At 35.7% G+C, this 13,515-nt stretch overlaps 1 protein-coding gene across 2 annotated transcripts in view; it reads right to left on the bottom strand.

Moving 5' to 3' along the window:
- Nucleotides 1-962, bottom strand: part of LOC129229681 (serine-aspartate repeat-containing protein F-like) — a 135,126-nt gene extending 134,164 nt beyond the window's left edge. For both annotated transcript variants that reach the window (XM_054864039.1, XM_054864040.1), the window contains exon 1: nucleotides 692-962. In XM_054864039.1, coding sequence (XP_054720014.1) covers nucleotides 692-764 — 73 coding nt within the window. In that variant the 5' untranslated portion in view covers nucleotides 765-962. The remainder of the gene's footprint in view (nucleotides 1-691) is intronic.
- Between the last annotated feature and the right edge of the window lie 12,553 nt (nucleotides 963-13,515).

The raw sequence follows: 13,515 nt of genomic DNA, 5'->3' as shown, positions 1-13,515 counted from the left end.
TATAATTATTGAGATTTAAGAGAAAAAAAAGTTTTTAAAGTTTGTGGGGTAGGTTGGACCGGTCCAATATGGCCCACAAAGAGTGGAGAAATCTACCAAACCTTCTTTACTATGAAAAAGTGAGGTCATAACTTTTTTCTTTTTGACAAAAAATGAAAAAAATGCCAATTATTATGCACTAAAGGAAGTTACTTTAAGAAATGAGTTCAATTTTTTTACCGCAATCTTGATGAAAGCCATTAAAAAAAAAAATAGTTTTCTGAAAATTACTCAGGACTACTGAATTGACACTTTCTGGAATAAAACTCGTTCAATACAACTGTACCAAGTGATTTTATTATAGGATTTGTAGGACCATAGGTGCTATTTGTTGATCATAAAATAAAAAATATTTATAGCATTAAAATAATTGAGATAGGTCCAACGTACCCCACCTCCCCCTACGCTAGACGACAGATAATCGGGAGTTTACTGTACAGGTATATTTCCACATTAACACTTCTCGAGCTCAGCTCGATTAAAGGCTTGTTATTTTATTCAAATGTTGTAAATAGCCCGAGATACTCGCGCAGTTATTTCTACAAAATATAAATTAAAAAAACTCACAACTATTCTAAACTAGTTGGACAAAGTAATACAATAAAAATATTCTGAAATTAACTTGAATAACATAATTAAACATTCAAATTACCTTCATTTAGAGCATTTCCCACGTTTTCACTTGGTTCCGAAGATGCACTTTCGAGCTTCGGCAATTCACTCATGTTTTCATTAACAAGAGACCTTTTTCACTACAAAATCAGTAAAACAATTTTTACGAAATAGCTTTTATAGATATAGCAACATTCAGTTCCAACAATCTACCAGACAAACACACTTTCATCTTCTCAACATTGGATTGAGAAAAATAACAATTTCAATTTTCAAACAACACAGCACAAGAGACCAAAAAAAAAGTATAGAGCGCGAATACTCCCAGCGAGAACGGTCAAAACAGGACCAATCGCATTTGTGATTGGCTGAAATTATCATTGCTAACTTGAAAAGAAGAAAACGATAGGGTTGCGTTCGACGAACCTCACTGGTCAACCGGTGAGTAAGCGGTTACTAAGCTTGCGTTCGACGAACCTCACCAGTCTACCGGGAGGTAACCGGTTACTAACCGCAGCGTTCTTGAGAGCTACCAGTTAACTGGGTGCTTCCGATGTCGTTCTATGAGCCTCACCGGTTGATCTACCGGTAAACCGCAACTTAAGCTGGTTGATTGGTTGAGGGAACCACGTGACATTTTTGACAATCAAGTATTTTTCACCTGCATGTTATTCGTCTGCGCAAGGAACCGGTGATCAACCGAAAGCGTACGATGAAGCATTCGTTCGTGAACAACCTGTTAGTAACCGCTGACGTCATTGCTATCATGTAATTAACAAACCGGTCGCCACCGGTCGTGTCGTCGAACGTAAGCTAACACTGACACTTGCATTAATATTAGTTCAGTTTTCTTTAGTATTTATTCGATAACCAAAACAATTTTAAATGCTCCAATATTCGCAACTCCAACGAACTATAGGGGGCACTGCAGTCACTGTCTAATGGCCGACTTAAAAACTAAAACAAACGCATGTGGTAACGAAGAAAATGCTAAAAGTGTTGTGATTTTTGTTCGTATGTATGATATTTTTCGCTTTATTCTTTTTAAATTAATTTTCAAAGTCTTGTGGATATTCTGGCCCACGTAGAAAGAAATGAGAATTCAAGAAGCATTACTAAACGTCAAAGATTAATGCAAACTACGTAGTTCGTAGTTCTAAGCAGCTATTTCCACGATGTTGAATTCGATATTTAATAAATTCTTGATAAAACTGAATAATAATTGTGGCCTGACAAGAACAACAATTAATGCTAGAAAATTCAATATGACATTACAAAGTATTATCGAAAGAAGATGATACTTCTTTCATTTGCTTGGCTAGCGCTTATTGTTTTGCATTTGTTGCTGAGTTATTTCTCTCGAATTCCCGAATCGGTTAATTTAAAATTTTTCTGTTTCGATTTTTCTAATTTCTGAGTTACGATTTAATTATGTCAAGTTATGCAAATCATCTACAGAATTCTTACGGATATATGGTGGTAGTTTTCTTTTCAGTTGTTTGACCATTATTTCTTTTTACTTATCGAATTCTGTAATCTTACTACCATTTTATTCCACTCATGATAAAAATTAAAAATGGTTTAACTAAAAACGCGAAATCTCGCCAAGGCTACTTTGCTCGCACAATACTAAAACTATAACCCTAAACAAATTTGGTGAAACCTTTCAGCTGAGAATAAAAGGAATAAATTAAATTCTTTCTCGGTGAAACATTTTTCATTTTGTTCTACGATAATATATTCAAGAAAATATTTTGCATACCGTCCATTCCAACTAAATGCTGCTGTAAAAGATGGTTAGTTCAATTAATTTAAGATTAAAAAAAACTCATATTCTTACAAATTCATACAAAACAATAAAACTTTTTACCTTGTATAACGTTATCCAAGTTTGTTAATACAGTTTTCGCTTTCACCATTTTCAATCAACTCATATTTTAGAAGGGAATAAGGAAAACTAACAGTATTTTGAGAAGCTCGAGAATACTACTAAGGGACGAATTAATTTCTGTAGCTGAAAGCAAACTAAGACTCATCGATTGCGTTAATAAATACTCAGAACAAACTGCCTGTGTTTACGTCAACAGACACACGTGTTTTAGTTTCATCGGCAGTTTTGTAAATCACCGCAAGGTAGCGTATTCGAGCGCTGGAGTTCCGAATAGTTAAAGTTTCAAAACTTGATTTTAACAATGCATCATTGAAAGAAAAAAAAAAGTAGAAGAAATTCTAATTTAGAAAATTTGAATGAAATTGGACTATTCTGAATTAAAATTTTATTAATTCGCAACTCCAGCGCTCGAATTCGCTACCTTGCGGTAATTTACATAACTGCCGAAAAAAACTAAAACATTGCGTTCCACGTATGTCTGTTGAGTAAACATAGGCAGTTTGTTATGAGTATTTATTAACGCATTCGATGTGTCTTGTATTGCTTTCAGCAATAGAAAGTGTTTTATCCCTTAATGTTATTCTCGAGCTCCTCAAAATAATGTTAGTCTTTATTATTTCCCTCTAAAAAGCGAGTTCACTGTCGTAAATGGCGTGAAATCGTAAACAAAGAAAAACTCTGGATTTACAAACTTTGCATTTAAGGGTCTATTCGAAGCATTTTTTTTTTTTTTTTTTTTTTTGAAGAGGATAACTTTATACAAGGTAAATTTTTTTTATTGTTTTGTGTGAATTTGTAAGAATATGTTTTATTTTTTATCTTAAGCTCAAAAGAAGGATTGTATGCAGTATTATCGTAGAATGGAATGAAAAATGTTTAACGCTGAGAATTTTCATTGCCAAAATAATGCGATTATATTTTAGGGTTATAGTTTTAGTATTGTGCGAGCAAAGAACACTTGCTTGGCGAGATTTTGCATGTCAGTTGTAAACCATTTTTATTTTTTATCATGTGTGGATTAAAATGGTAGAAAGATAACAGAATTCGATAAGTTTAAAGAAATAATGGAACATCAATTAAAAAGAAAACTACCGCCATGTATCCGTGAGAATTTTATTGATGATGCATGACAGAATTAAATCATAATTCAGAAATTAGAAACATACGAAACCGAATGTAAAACAATTAGCGCTAGCCAAACAAAACAAAGATCTTTCATCCTCCTCTTTTGATAACACTGATAAAAAAAAGGTTTATTTACATGAAATATTAATAGTGTTCATATGGCTACAATAAAAATGTAGTTTCATCAAGAATTGGTAAATTTTGAAATCGACATCGTGGAACTGACTGCTTACAACTACGAACTACGAAATTTGTATTAATTTCTAATGTTTAGTAATGCTTCTTGAATTCTCATTTCTTTTTACATGGGCCAGAATATCCATAAGACTTTGAAAATTGATTTAAAAGGAACAAAACAAAAAAGTCATGCATACAAACAAAAATTACAGTCGCTCAAAAAATTTTTCGAGCGACGGGACCCTAAAGAAAATATCGATTTTCCGATTTTAAAATGATATTTTTAAGTGTTTTTATTTTAAAATAAAGTGTTTTTATATTAAAATGATATTTTTTTAAGCGTTTTTTTTATTTTCCAGATACTACTTTAAAATATATGTATATAAATATTTTAATTTATAACTCGAATCCAATATCGGCTCGATAAAAATATAAAATAAAACAATACAAATATATAAAATAAATACTTTTTTTTATTAACAACGAGACATTATTTTACAAAACAAAATATATATTTTTTTTCACAAAAAAAGAAACAGTAAACATCCAGTATTGGCTCCAAAATATTTTTAAAAAAAAATAAAATAAAAATATGATATGTTACAAAAAAATAGTTTTAAATAGTACCAAAGTCACTATTCAAATCGAAATTGTCATCATTGTTAAACCAATCTTCCGAAAAAATTGGATGGATAGATCGATGATAGGTGTGGCCGGTTGAAATTCCGGTACATTGCCGAGTCCGTCGTTCACCGTGTTGTACGACGGAGTGGGTAGTGGTGGTGGGGAAATGGGTTCATACATGGTGGTGTCGAACGATGGCGCAGGTGGTGGCGAAATGGGTTCGTACATGGTAGTAGTGTCGAACGATGGAGTAGGCAGTGGTGACAATGAAGAAGAAGAAGAAATTGATTCGTACATCGTGGTGGGGAACGATTGAGCAGGTAGTGGTGGTGGTGACGAAGAAGAAATGGGTTCGTACATGGTAGTAGTGTCGAACGATAGAGCAGGTAGTGGTGGCGAAGAAGATGATGATGATAATTCGTACATGGTGGTGGGGAACGATGAAGCAGGTAGTGGTGGTGGCGAAATGGGTTCGTACATGGTGGTAGTGGGGAACGAAGGAGATGATGATTCTTGCATCTGTTCCGGAGCAAGAAGAGCGTAGTGACAAATATTGTTCACCGAATCTTTGTTGTCGTCGTTGTCATCGTCTTTGTCGCATTGTTGTTGTTGTTGTTGCACAAGCACGGGAAGAATCATCAATCGTTCCTGCCGGGGAGGAAGGAATCGATCCCGACGATGGAGATTCTTGATCAAAAGTTTTTTTTCGTCGTTGAACCTCGAAATCTCAAATTTCGTTTTCAAATCGGCGAGCGAGTTTGTTCTCATTCTGAAAAACGAAAAAAGGCATTTCTGAGGTGCGATTATCACATAAGTCGTTGCGGGTGCCAATGCGAAAATTCTTTCGGGACGCAACACGTATCCTTTGAATTTTGCAAAGTTCAGACTCGTAAAATTTCTTTCCACGACTCTTTGCGTGCGTTTCAATTCGTAAAAATAAATCGGCACGTTCTTAGTCTGAATGACGTGATGTTCATCGGCGGCCACCGTCCTATAACCAAAAGTGAATCCGTATTTCACAAGGAACGTGTTTCCATGAACGAAACTCAGCCGTTGATCGGTATTCTTCTTTTTTAACGAAGACGACGACGACGACGACGACAAAGGTCTCTTCAATTTGAGCGAAACTTTATTCCAATCCAATTTTCATAACTCGTCGTTTACGGTGAGTCCTCCGTAAAGACTTCTTTGAAAATTTTCTTCAATCAAAGGAGTTTTTTCATAAATTCTCGCGAAACGTATTCTCCAACTATCCGAGTACATGTAAAACAAAAACGGAATGGCCAACGAACGAAATCGTTGAACAAATTGCGTCGGTAAAGTCTTTTTTCCCATCGTCTCGAGATCCAAATTCCGAACATCCAGTACGTTCTCGACGGCAATACAATCGGCTGGAAACACATCGACGTTTTCTTCCATATCGTTAGAGAGAGAAAGGGAAAGAGTGAGGAGTTTATGAAGAACGCGCGAGCTTTTTATCTATCGGAACCGGAAGAACGAACAGCTCGTTTTGCAATTGGATCGCATCAAGGTCGTATAGTTGCTTGCGTAAATGAAACGTCACGGTTTCTTTTTGCGCATCGAGATTCAATGAACGATAGGCGTTCTCCAAACATCCATCAAGAGTCGCGAGGCCAACAAGATTTTGAAACGATGACAATCCGGGTCACGACAACTCGGACAAACGTAATGCGGGTGATAGTATTTTCTCATCTCTTTCATTCCCTCCACGTACATTTGAGTCATGCGTTTATCGTTTTCGATCACATATTTTTTCAACAAATTAAACGTAATATAATCCGCGGCAAAAAATATGTCCGAACAATGCAATCGTTCCATGTCAAAGAGTAAATAATTTATGTGAAACGGTTCGTCTCGAAATAAAAAAGCTATTCCGTTACTCACGGAATAACCATTTTTCGGATGAGCTGCCACGATAGCAGGCACTTGATTGAAAAATTTAATCGGTCTGATTTCTTTTTCCAATTTCAATTTTTCGGCCAATAAAAAATTGAATCGGTCGAAAGGCATCGTTTCTTCTTCTTCTTCATTTTGTTGCTGTTCATCTTTGTGAACGCGTTGATGATGGTGGTCCGATCCATCGAATAATTCTCTCAATTCTTGATTCGTCGGGTGAATACTTGTATCCATTTTCGTTTTTTTAGAGGGGGGTTAGTAGTCCAACTCGAAACGAAAAATTTATACAGAGTTTCAATTTTGCATTTGAAAAAAAAATATATATATATATATATATATATATATATATATATATATATATATATATATATATATATTTTTTTTTTTTTTTTTTTTTTTTAATTTTCAGATTCGCATACCGAATCGTTATCACTCATTTCTTCCTCCTCATTATTTTCATCTTTATGTTCTTTAGTCGAATCACGATGATCGTTGTCTTCTCTTTTCAAAACTTTATCGGTGATGTTTTCTTCTTTTTGCAAGTCATCTTCGAGTTTTATTTTTTTACTATTCTCGATCGATTTCTTCTTTGTTTCCTTGCGTTGTCTCTTTTTTTGACGCTGTTCGTTATCGTTATTATTGTCATTGTTATCGTTATTCCAATTCTTTCTCAAAATTGTCGCATATATACCAACGTGATCTAAATAATAATTTATCCAATTCGCGTCTTCCTTCGTCGATCTTTCTCGTCGTTCGACAATGCCCGATCGATGATTCCATAAACGCGATTGGGATCGTTTATATGTTGATGCATTTGTCTGACATGGAATACGTGACACGTTACGGGATCCAAGTAGTAATAATTTTTTTCCCATCCTTCGTCGTCGTCCAGAGTGAGCGGGTAACGCAAATTTTCGATGTATTTTCGAAAATCCACTCTATCTCGGTCGTCGTCGTCTTCGTCGTTGTTGTCTTTCTCCGTTTCTTCTTGTCGCCGTTGTTGTGTTTTTTTTTTTCTTCCGCAATTGTCGATCCGAAGCAAAGAGTATTTCCAAAGCCGAACCGTGAATCGATTTGTATTTTTTGTTCATGATTCCGGCACATTTCGTCAGTTCATTCTTTGAAACATAATCTTTACTCAAAACCGATTCAACGATGCACTTTTCGTCGTTGGTGAAGAGAGAACCGTTGGATTTGTAAATTTCGTACAATCGCATTTGGCACTCGCGATGAACTTTGATGACGACCGTACCACCACCAGTTTGTTGAGAAAAAAAGTCCGTCAAACCGTTCCAAAAGTTTGGTCCGTTCAAAATACGGGCGACCGTTTCCAAAACGCGTAAATGGATGGTCTGAAGAGATACGTATTCATTCTTTTCTTCCCGACGAAATTCTCGCAACAGGAATCGGTCTAAAATATAACAGAGTCGCGTTTCCAGTAAGGACGACGACGACGAAGATACAACAACATTATCATCATTATTAGAATTTGCAGTTACGTTCGGATCGGCCATCTGTCTCGTATAAAAAACACAAAAAGAAACACGAATAGTTTCTATTTTGAAAATGAAACGTTTGAAAATAGTGGGAAATATTTATATACACACATACACACAAGTCCAACGATTACAGAAAGCAACTAGAATGTAAAGATTCAAAAAAAAAAAAAAAAAAAAAAAAAAAAACACATATATATATATATATATATACATATAATTTTTTTTTTTTTTGAATCTTATTTTCAAGTTACATTTTAATATTTTTTGGAAACCAAAACTAGTCGATTTTTTTGACTAAATATTTAGGGGTGGATTTATCACATCCTTTGTTATTAAATTAGATGTTTTTTTTTTGTTTTTTTGTAAGATTGAATTTGTTACATTCTTCATTATTGAATTGGACGGTCGATAGTCGTATATTTGAACATGAACATTGAATTTAAAAATTCAAATTGTGAAACGAAAAAATGTTGGTATCCTTCATTATAAAGTGTTTTCAGCTCTTTGGGTGTTATTATTCTTTTTAAACATTTAGAATGGATAGCAAATCGTTAAACTAGAATGGAACCGTCGTATCTTTTAACCGTTTCAGATTAAATGACATCTGTATTTATTTTTTTGGATAGCAAATCGTTAAACTAGAATGGAACCATCGTATCTTTTAACCGTTTCAGATTAAATGACATCTGTATTTATTTTTTTTTTGGATAGCAAATCGTTAAACTGAAAAAAAAATAGAATCGTCGTATCCTTTAATTGTTTCAGATGAAATGACATTTGTATTTATTTTTTTGGGATAGCAAATCGTTAAACTGAAAATAAAAATAGAATCGTCGTATCCTTTAACCGTTTCAAATGATACTCAGCATTTGATTATTGTTTTGGAAAGATATGACAAGGAAAATTTTTATTAGTTTATATTCTTTTATTTCACATATAACACAAATACAAACTGTTTTGATTTAAAAAAATAGTTCAAGTAAACAAACAAACAAACAAACCCTCTTTTTGAATAGCCAATATTGGACAGATATTTATTTTTTTTTTTTTTAAAGAATGGAGAAAAGGGATTTTTTTTATCCATTCTCTTTTTTTTTTCCTTCACTTTATTAACATTATATACATTTACATTCTAAAAAAAAACATACAGATAATTATTCTCAACACTAAATTGAAATTTACCACCATTAGCTAATTTCAGTTTTAGTCCTCTCAGTGTATTTCCATTAGTACCTTCTTTAAAATAGGTGGGTATCAATGGGTTAGATGATTTGATTCTCATTGAGTATCTATTAAAAACGTCTCCGGAGGTTGAGGGTTCTTCTTCTTCTTCTTCTCGGGGAACGGGAATCTGTGGTAGAGTTTCGGTTTCCTCTCTGTTACATCGAGTTTCTATTTGTGCTATATCAATCTCCATTTCGTCGTCCTGTTCTCGTTCCATTTTCATTACGGGAGTCGGCACTGGGCAAGGAGTGGGTGGTGATAATTCTTCTTCTTGTCGTTCCATTTTCATTACGGGCGGCTGCACTGGACAAGGAGTAGGTGGTGATAAGTTTTCCTCTTGTTCCATTTTCATTACGGGCGGCTGCACTGGACAAGGAGTGGGTGGAAACTCGATCAATACGTTCGATTGTCGTTCTTCTTCTTCATCTTGTTGTCTAAACGAATCGGACAATGCATAGGTGTCAATAATCAGTCTGTCCTGAAATTCATCTTCGTCGAAAGGCGGAGGTCGTTCAATGATCGGGTATGCGGGAGCTATACGCAAAATGTGAGGGGTCGTAGCAGTGGTAGCAGTAGTAGTAGTAGTAACAGCAGTAGTAGTAGTAACAGCAGTAGTAAGAGAATTGGTATTATACTCTACGGCTCGCAATTGCAGCACTCGAGCATCAAACCGGTAGAGTTGGTAATGTCTTTCACAGCATTTGAATAAGTGTTCACCATGGAGCATTTTCTTTCCTACGTTCCGGCCAAATTTTCTGCAGTAAACACATATTTGAAGAGGGTTGATTCGATGTTGAAATTTGCAATGATTTTCATAAACACCAAACGCGACAACACTTTCACATAACGGGCACAAAGTTTTCTCCTTAGCGTTTCGGCTAACGAAATTCCTAAACTGTTTGTATTCCATTGCGTCGTAGCGTAGTAGTAGTAGTAGAGTCTCGAATGAATGAGTGGGGAAAAGAGAGAGACGCACCCTTTTATACATACACGCAGGGAGAGAAAGAAGTCGATTGGGAAATCGAGGTCGAGTAGGCGTGTCGCGCAGTCGCAATAACATTCGATGAGAGTTTCCAACTTAGCTTTTTTTTTTCGTTCAAGATATGAAATATTTTTTTTTTATCTTACAACAAATTGAATAAAAAAAACAAATCTTTGAAAATTTTTGATTAAAAATTAAATCTTTTCGCAATTATAAATTTTACTACGTCCAATAATGGCTAGGGTTTTTTTTTTTACAAAACGAGGAGATTGAGAGATTGTTTCTCTCAATCTCCTCGTTTCGTTTTTTTTTTTGGCATTTATTTTTAACAATACATATTTGCAAACAAAAAAATATATACATATGTATATGAAATATTTACATATTATGATTACACAATCATGAATACAATTAAAACATGCTCTGTTCCGTTGCAATTTTCTAAAAATAGAGTTTAAAAAAAAAGTGGATATGCTAATACGTTCTAGGTGCACAACGGTATGAGCCACACAAACAATCTTGTGCAGCTTACAAGTCTTTGACGCACATTGTTCGATATTCACACTTTTTATCAAATCCCATTTTGCACATCCAACAGGTCTTTTTTTTGACGGCGAAGACTGTCCTTTATACCGTACACACACATAGTCTTTTGCGTTTTTTTTTCTCCGAAAACGGGCTAAGCAGTAGTTGATCCACTCTGGCAACGGTATGAACCACACACACACAATCTTGTGCAGCTTACAAGTCTTTGACGCACATTGTTCGATATTCACACTTTGTTTTTTTTTTTTTTTTTATCAAATCCCATTTTGCACATCCAACAGGTTTTTTTTTTTTTTTGACGGCAAAGTTCTGTCCTTTATACCGCACACACACACACACACATAGTCTTTGCGCGTTTTTTTTTTCTCCGAAAGCGGGATAGGCAGTAGTTTGATCCACTCTGGCAACGGTATGAGGTCAGTTTTTTTTTTGTTCCCGGGATAGAGTAATAATCCTTTCCGTAATAGAGTTTTGCAGATAGATGATGGTCAAAAGTACATTTAAAAATAATAAAATGTGCTCTCTCCATTACAGTTACCTTTTTCAAAACGACAGATTTTAAAAAAAAAGCGGTACGCTAAAACATCCTCCAGTGCACAACGGTACGAACCACACACAGTCTTGTGCAGCTCACATTTTTTGACGCACAATTTTTTTCGTTCGTTTTCCACACTTAATTTTTTTGTAAAAATTTGGTGGATAGTGTCGATTCGAGGCATCCCCACCATTTCGATATTCACACTTTCAAATCCTATCGCATCCAACAGGTCGTTGACGGCGTTGTTATGTCCTTTGTACCCCCACACAGTCTTGGTTCCTTTGGCGTTCCTCTGAAAGCACGCTAAGCGGTAATTGATCCACTCTGGCAACATGAGGTCGTTTTCTTCCGGTTTTCTTTTTTGCGGGTAGAGTGACAAGCCATCGCTGTAGTTTTGCAAATAAAAAATGGAGGCGCAGTCCTTTCTCAGCAGTCGAGTGTTCTTCAATGCCGTCGTTAAACCCAGGGTGAAATGGTCATAGTCGTATTCGACATCGTCGATCGTGGTCATCGCAATCTCTCTAAAGTAAAATTTTCCACCAATGCGGAATCCTTTGCCATCGATCAACGCAAATATCCTTGAATCTTCCATTTCTCAACAAGAGAGAGAGAGAGAACACCAACAACTAGACTCGAGAGCGAGAGAGATTGGAATGAAAAATCATGTTTCGTGCTCCCCTTTTTATACTCCGATTCGACCTCGTTTTTTTTTCCTCTAATCAACCTCGCCTCATTCATCCTATCACGCGCGCGTGCAATCACATGTTTCACTATCATTATCTCACGTCCTGTTTCCTCCATTCATCCTGTCACGCGCGCGCGCTCGCAATTACATGTTTCACTATCGTTATTTCACGTCCTGTTTTTTTTTCCTTCTTCCTTGACCCGCGACTAGGTCAAGCTTTCGCGAGCGTCATTCTCTCTCTCTCTGTATCTTGCAGCTCTACCGTCACACGATGCACGCTTTGACTAACGTTGTAGGAATTATCGACGCTCATGGAGTATACGATTCAAAACTCAATTTCTAATCCCGTGAGTTTTCCATTATGAGATGTGATGGATTATTGTTTGATTTCATACATTATTTGGTGGACTTAACATCTGTTTTTACACAGTATACTAGAGACTTGACTAATTTCACTATAGAAGGACTCTCACTATTACCTTCCAAACAAGAAGAAAAAAAAACGGTTCTCTTTGAAGACGTGGAAGACATCATCTCCAAATGGTGGCAGAGTTTCGACGCTTTTCCGTTCCTATCACCACCCGCCGGGAAAATGGTGGCGTGTCGGGCTTCGTCGGGCATCGAAGTGATTTTAAAACGTTTAAACATTCCGTTCATCAATTTGAATATTTATGGTTTTCTGAGTTCGATCCTCGATATCGTTCGACGATCACCCGTCCGTCGTCATGCGGAAATAAATAACATTCCATCGTCTTGTGAGTTTCACGAAGAAGGCGAAGAATTCTCCATCCATTTCTGTTCCAATGAATATATCGCGGCCATGCATTTTTGGTTATCGTCGTCACGATGGGAACCCACCGACGAACCATATTTTTTAATGACTGATTTTGAATTGGAAAAATATGACTTTGATGTTGACGATTTGTTTCCAGAATTTTGAAATGTGTTTTGTTTTTGTCATCTATAATCAAATTTGTATCATCATGTAAACTTTTTATTATTACAATAAAAAAAAATTTTTTTTTAATGTTTTCGAGAGCCAATATTGGAAAAAAAAAAGAATTTATTCGATATTCATTCGTTCCATGAGATTCGTCATGTCGCATGTTTCATTTTTACTTTTTCGCAAAACGGCGGTACTGAAATGAGGAATGGGACTGACGTTATATCGTACGAGCGCGCGTAATCCCGTAATCGCCAAAAACCGATGACAGTTGGATTTCCGACACGATTCGCAAGGAATGTTGAGAAAATCATCGGCAGATAAAAACCATCGAATCATTTCTCGGACGGAGGTAATAATAAACGAATTGGAACGGAGGGTATCGTAAGTGTACGAATTGACTGCGTAAATAATTTTGATTCTCAATCTCGATAAATCTTCGGCAAAAACAATCCAATCGATGAAATGATCCCTCGAAATGTACGCGGAACCGTTGGTGATGGTATATCCTTCACCGATCGCGACTATCCCGGGTACGGTATCTAAAAAACGCAAAGATCCTGCCAATACCATCCAAAAAAAAAAAATAATTAATTTCTCTCGAGTCTTGATTTCGGTTCAAATTTTGACTAGTTATTCGGTAGCAGGCTCGAAACCGATTTTCGCTTGAAGTCCCCAAGGAAGTATGGAAAATAAAATTGTAATGAAAAGCG

Source organism: Uloborus diversus, chromosome 9, assembly GCF_026930045.1.
Source record: "Uloborus diversus isolate 005 chromosome 9, Udiv.v.3.1, whole genome shotgun sequence".
In the NCBI taxonomy this organism is placed as follows: domain Eukaryota; kingdom Metazoa; phylum Arthropoda; class Arachnida; order Araneae; family Uloboridae; genus Uloborus; species Uloborus diversus.
The sequence above is the reverse complement of the archived record's forward strand: the minus strand, read 5'-3'. Positions and strand labels throughout refer to the sequence as shown.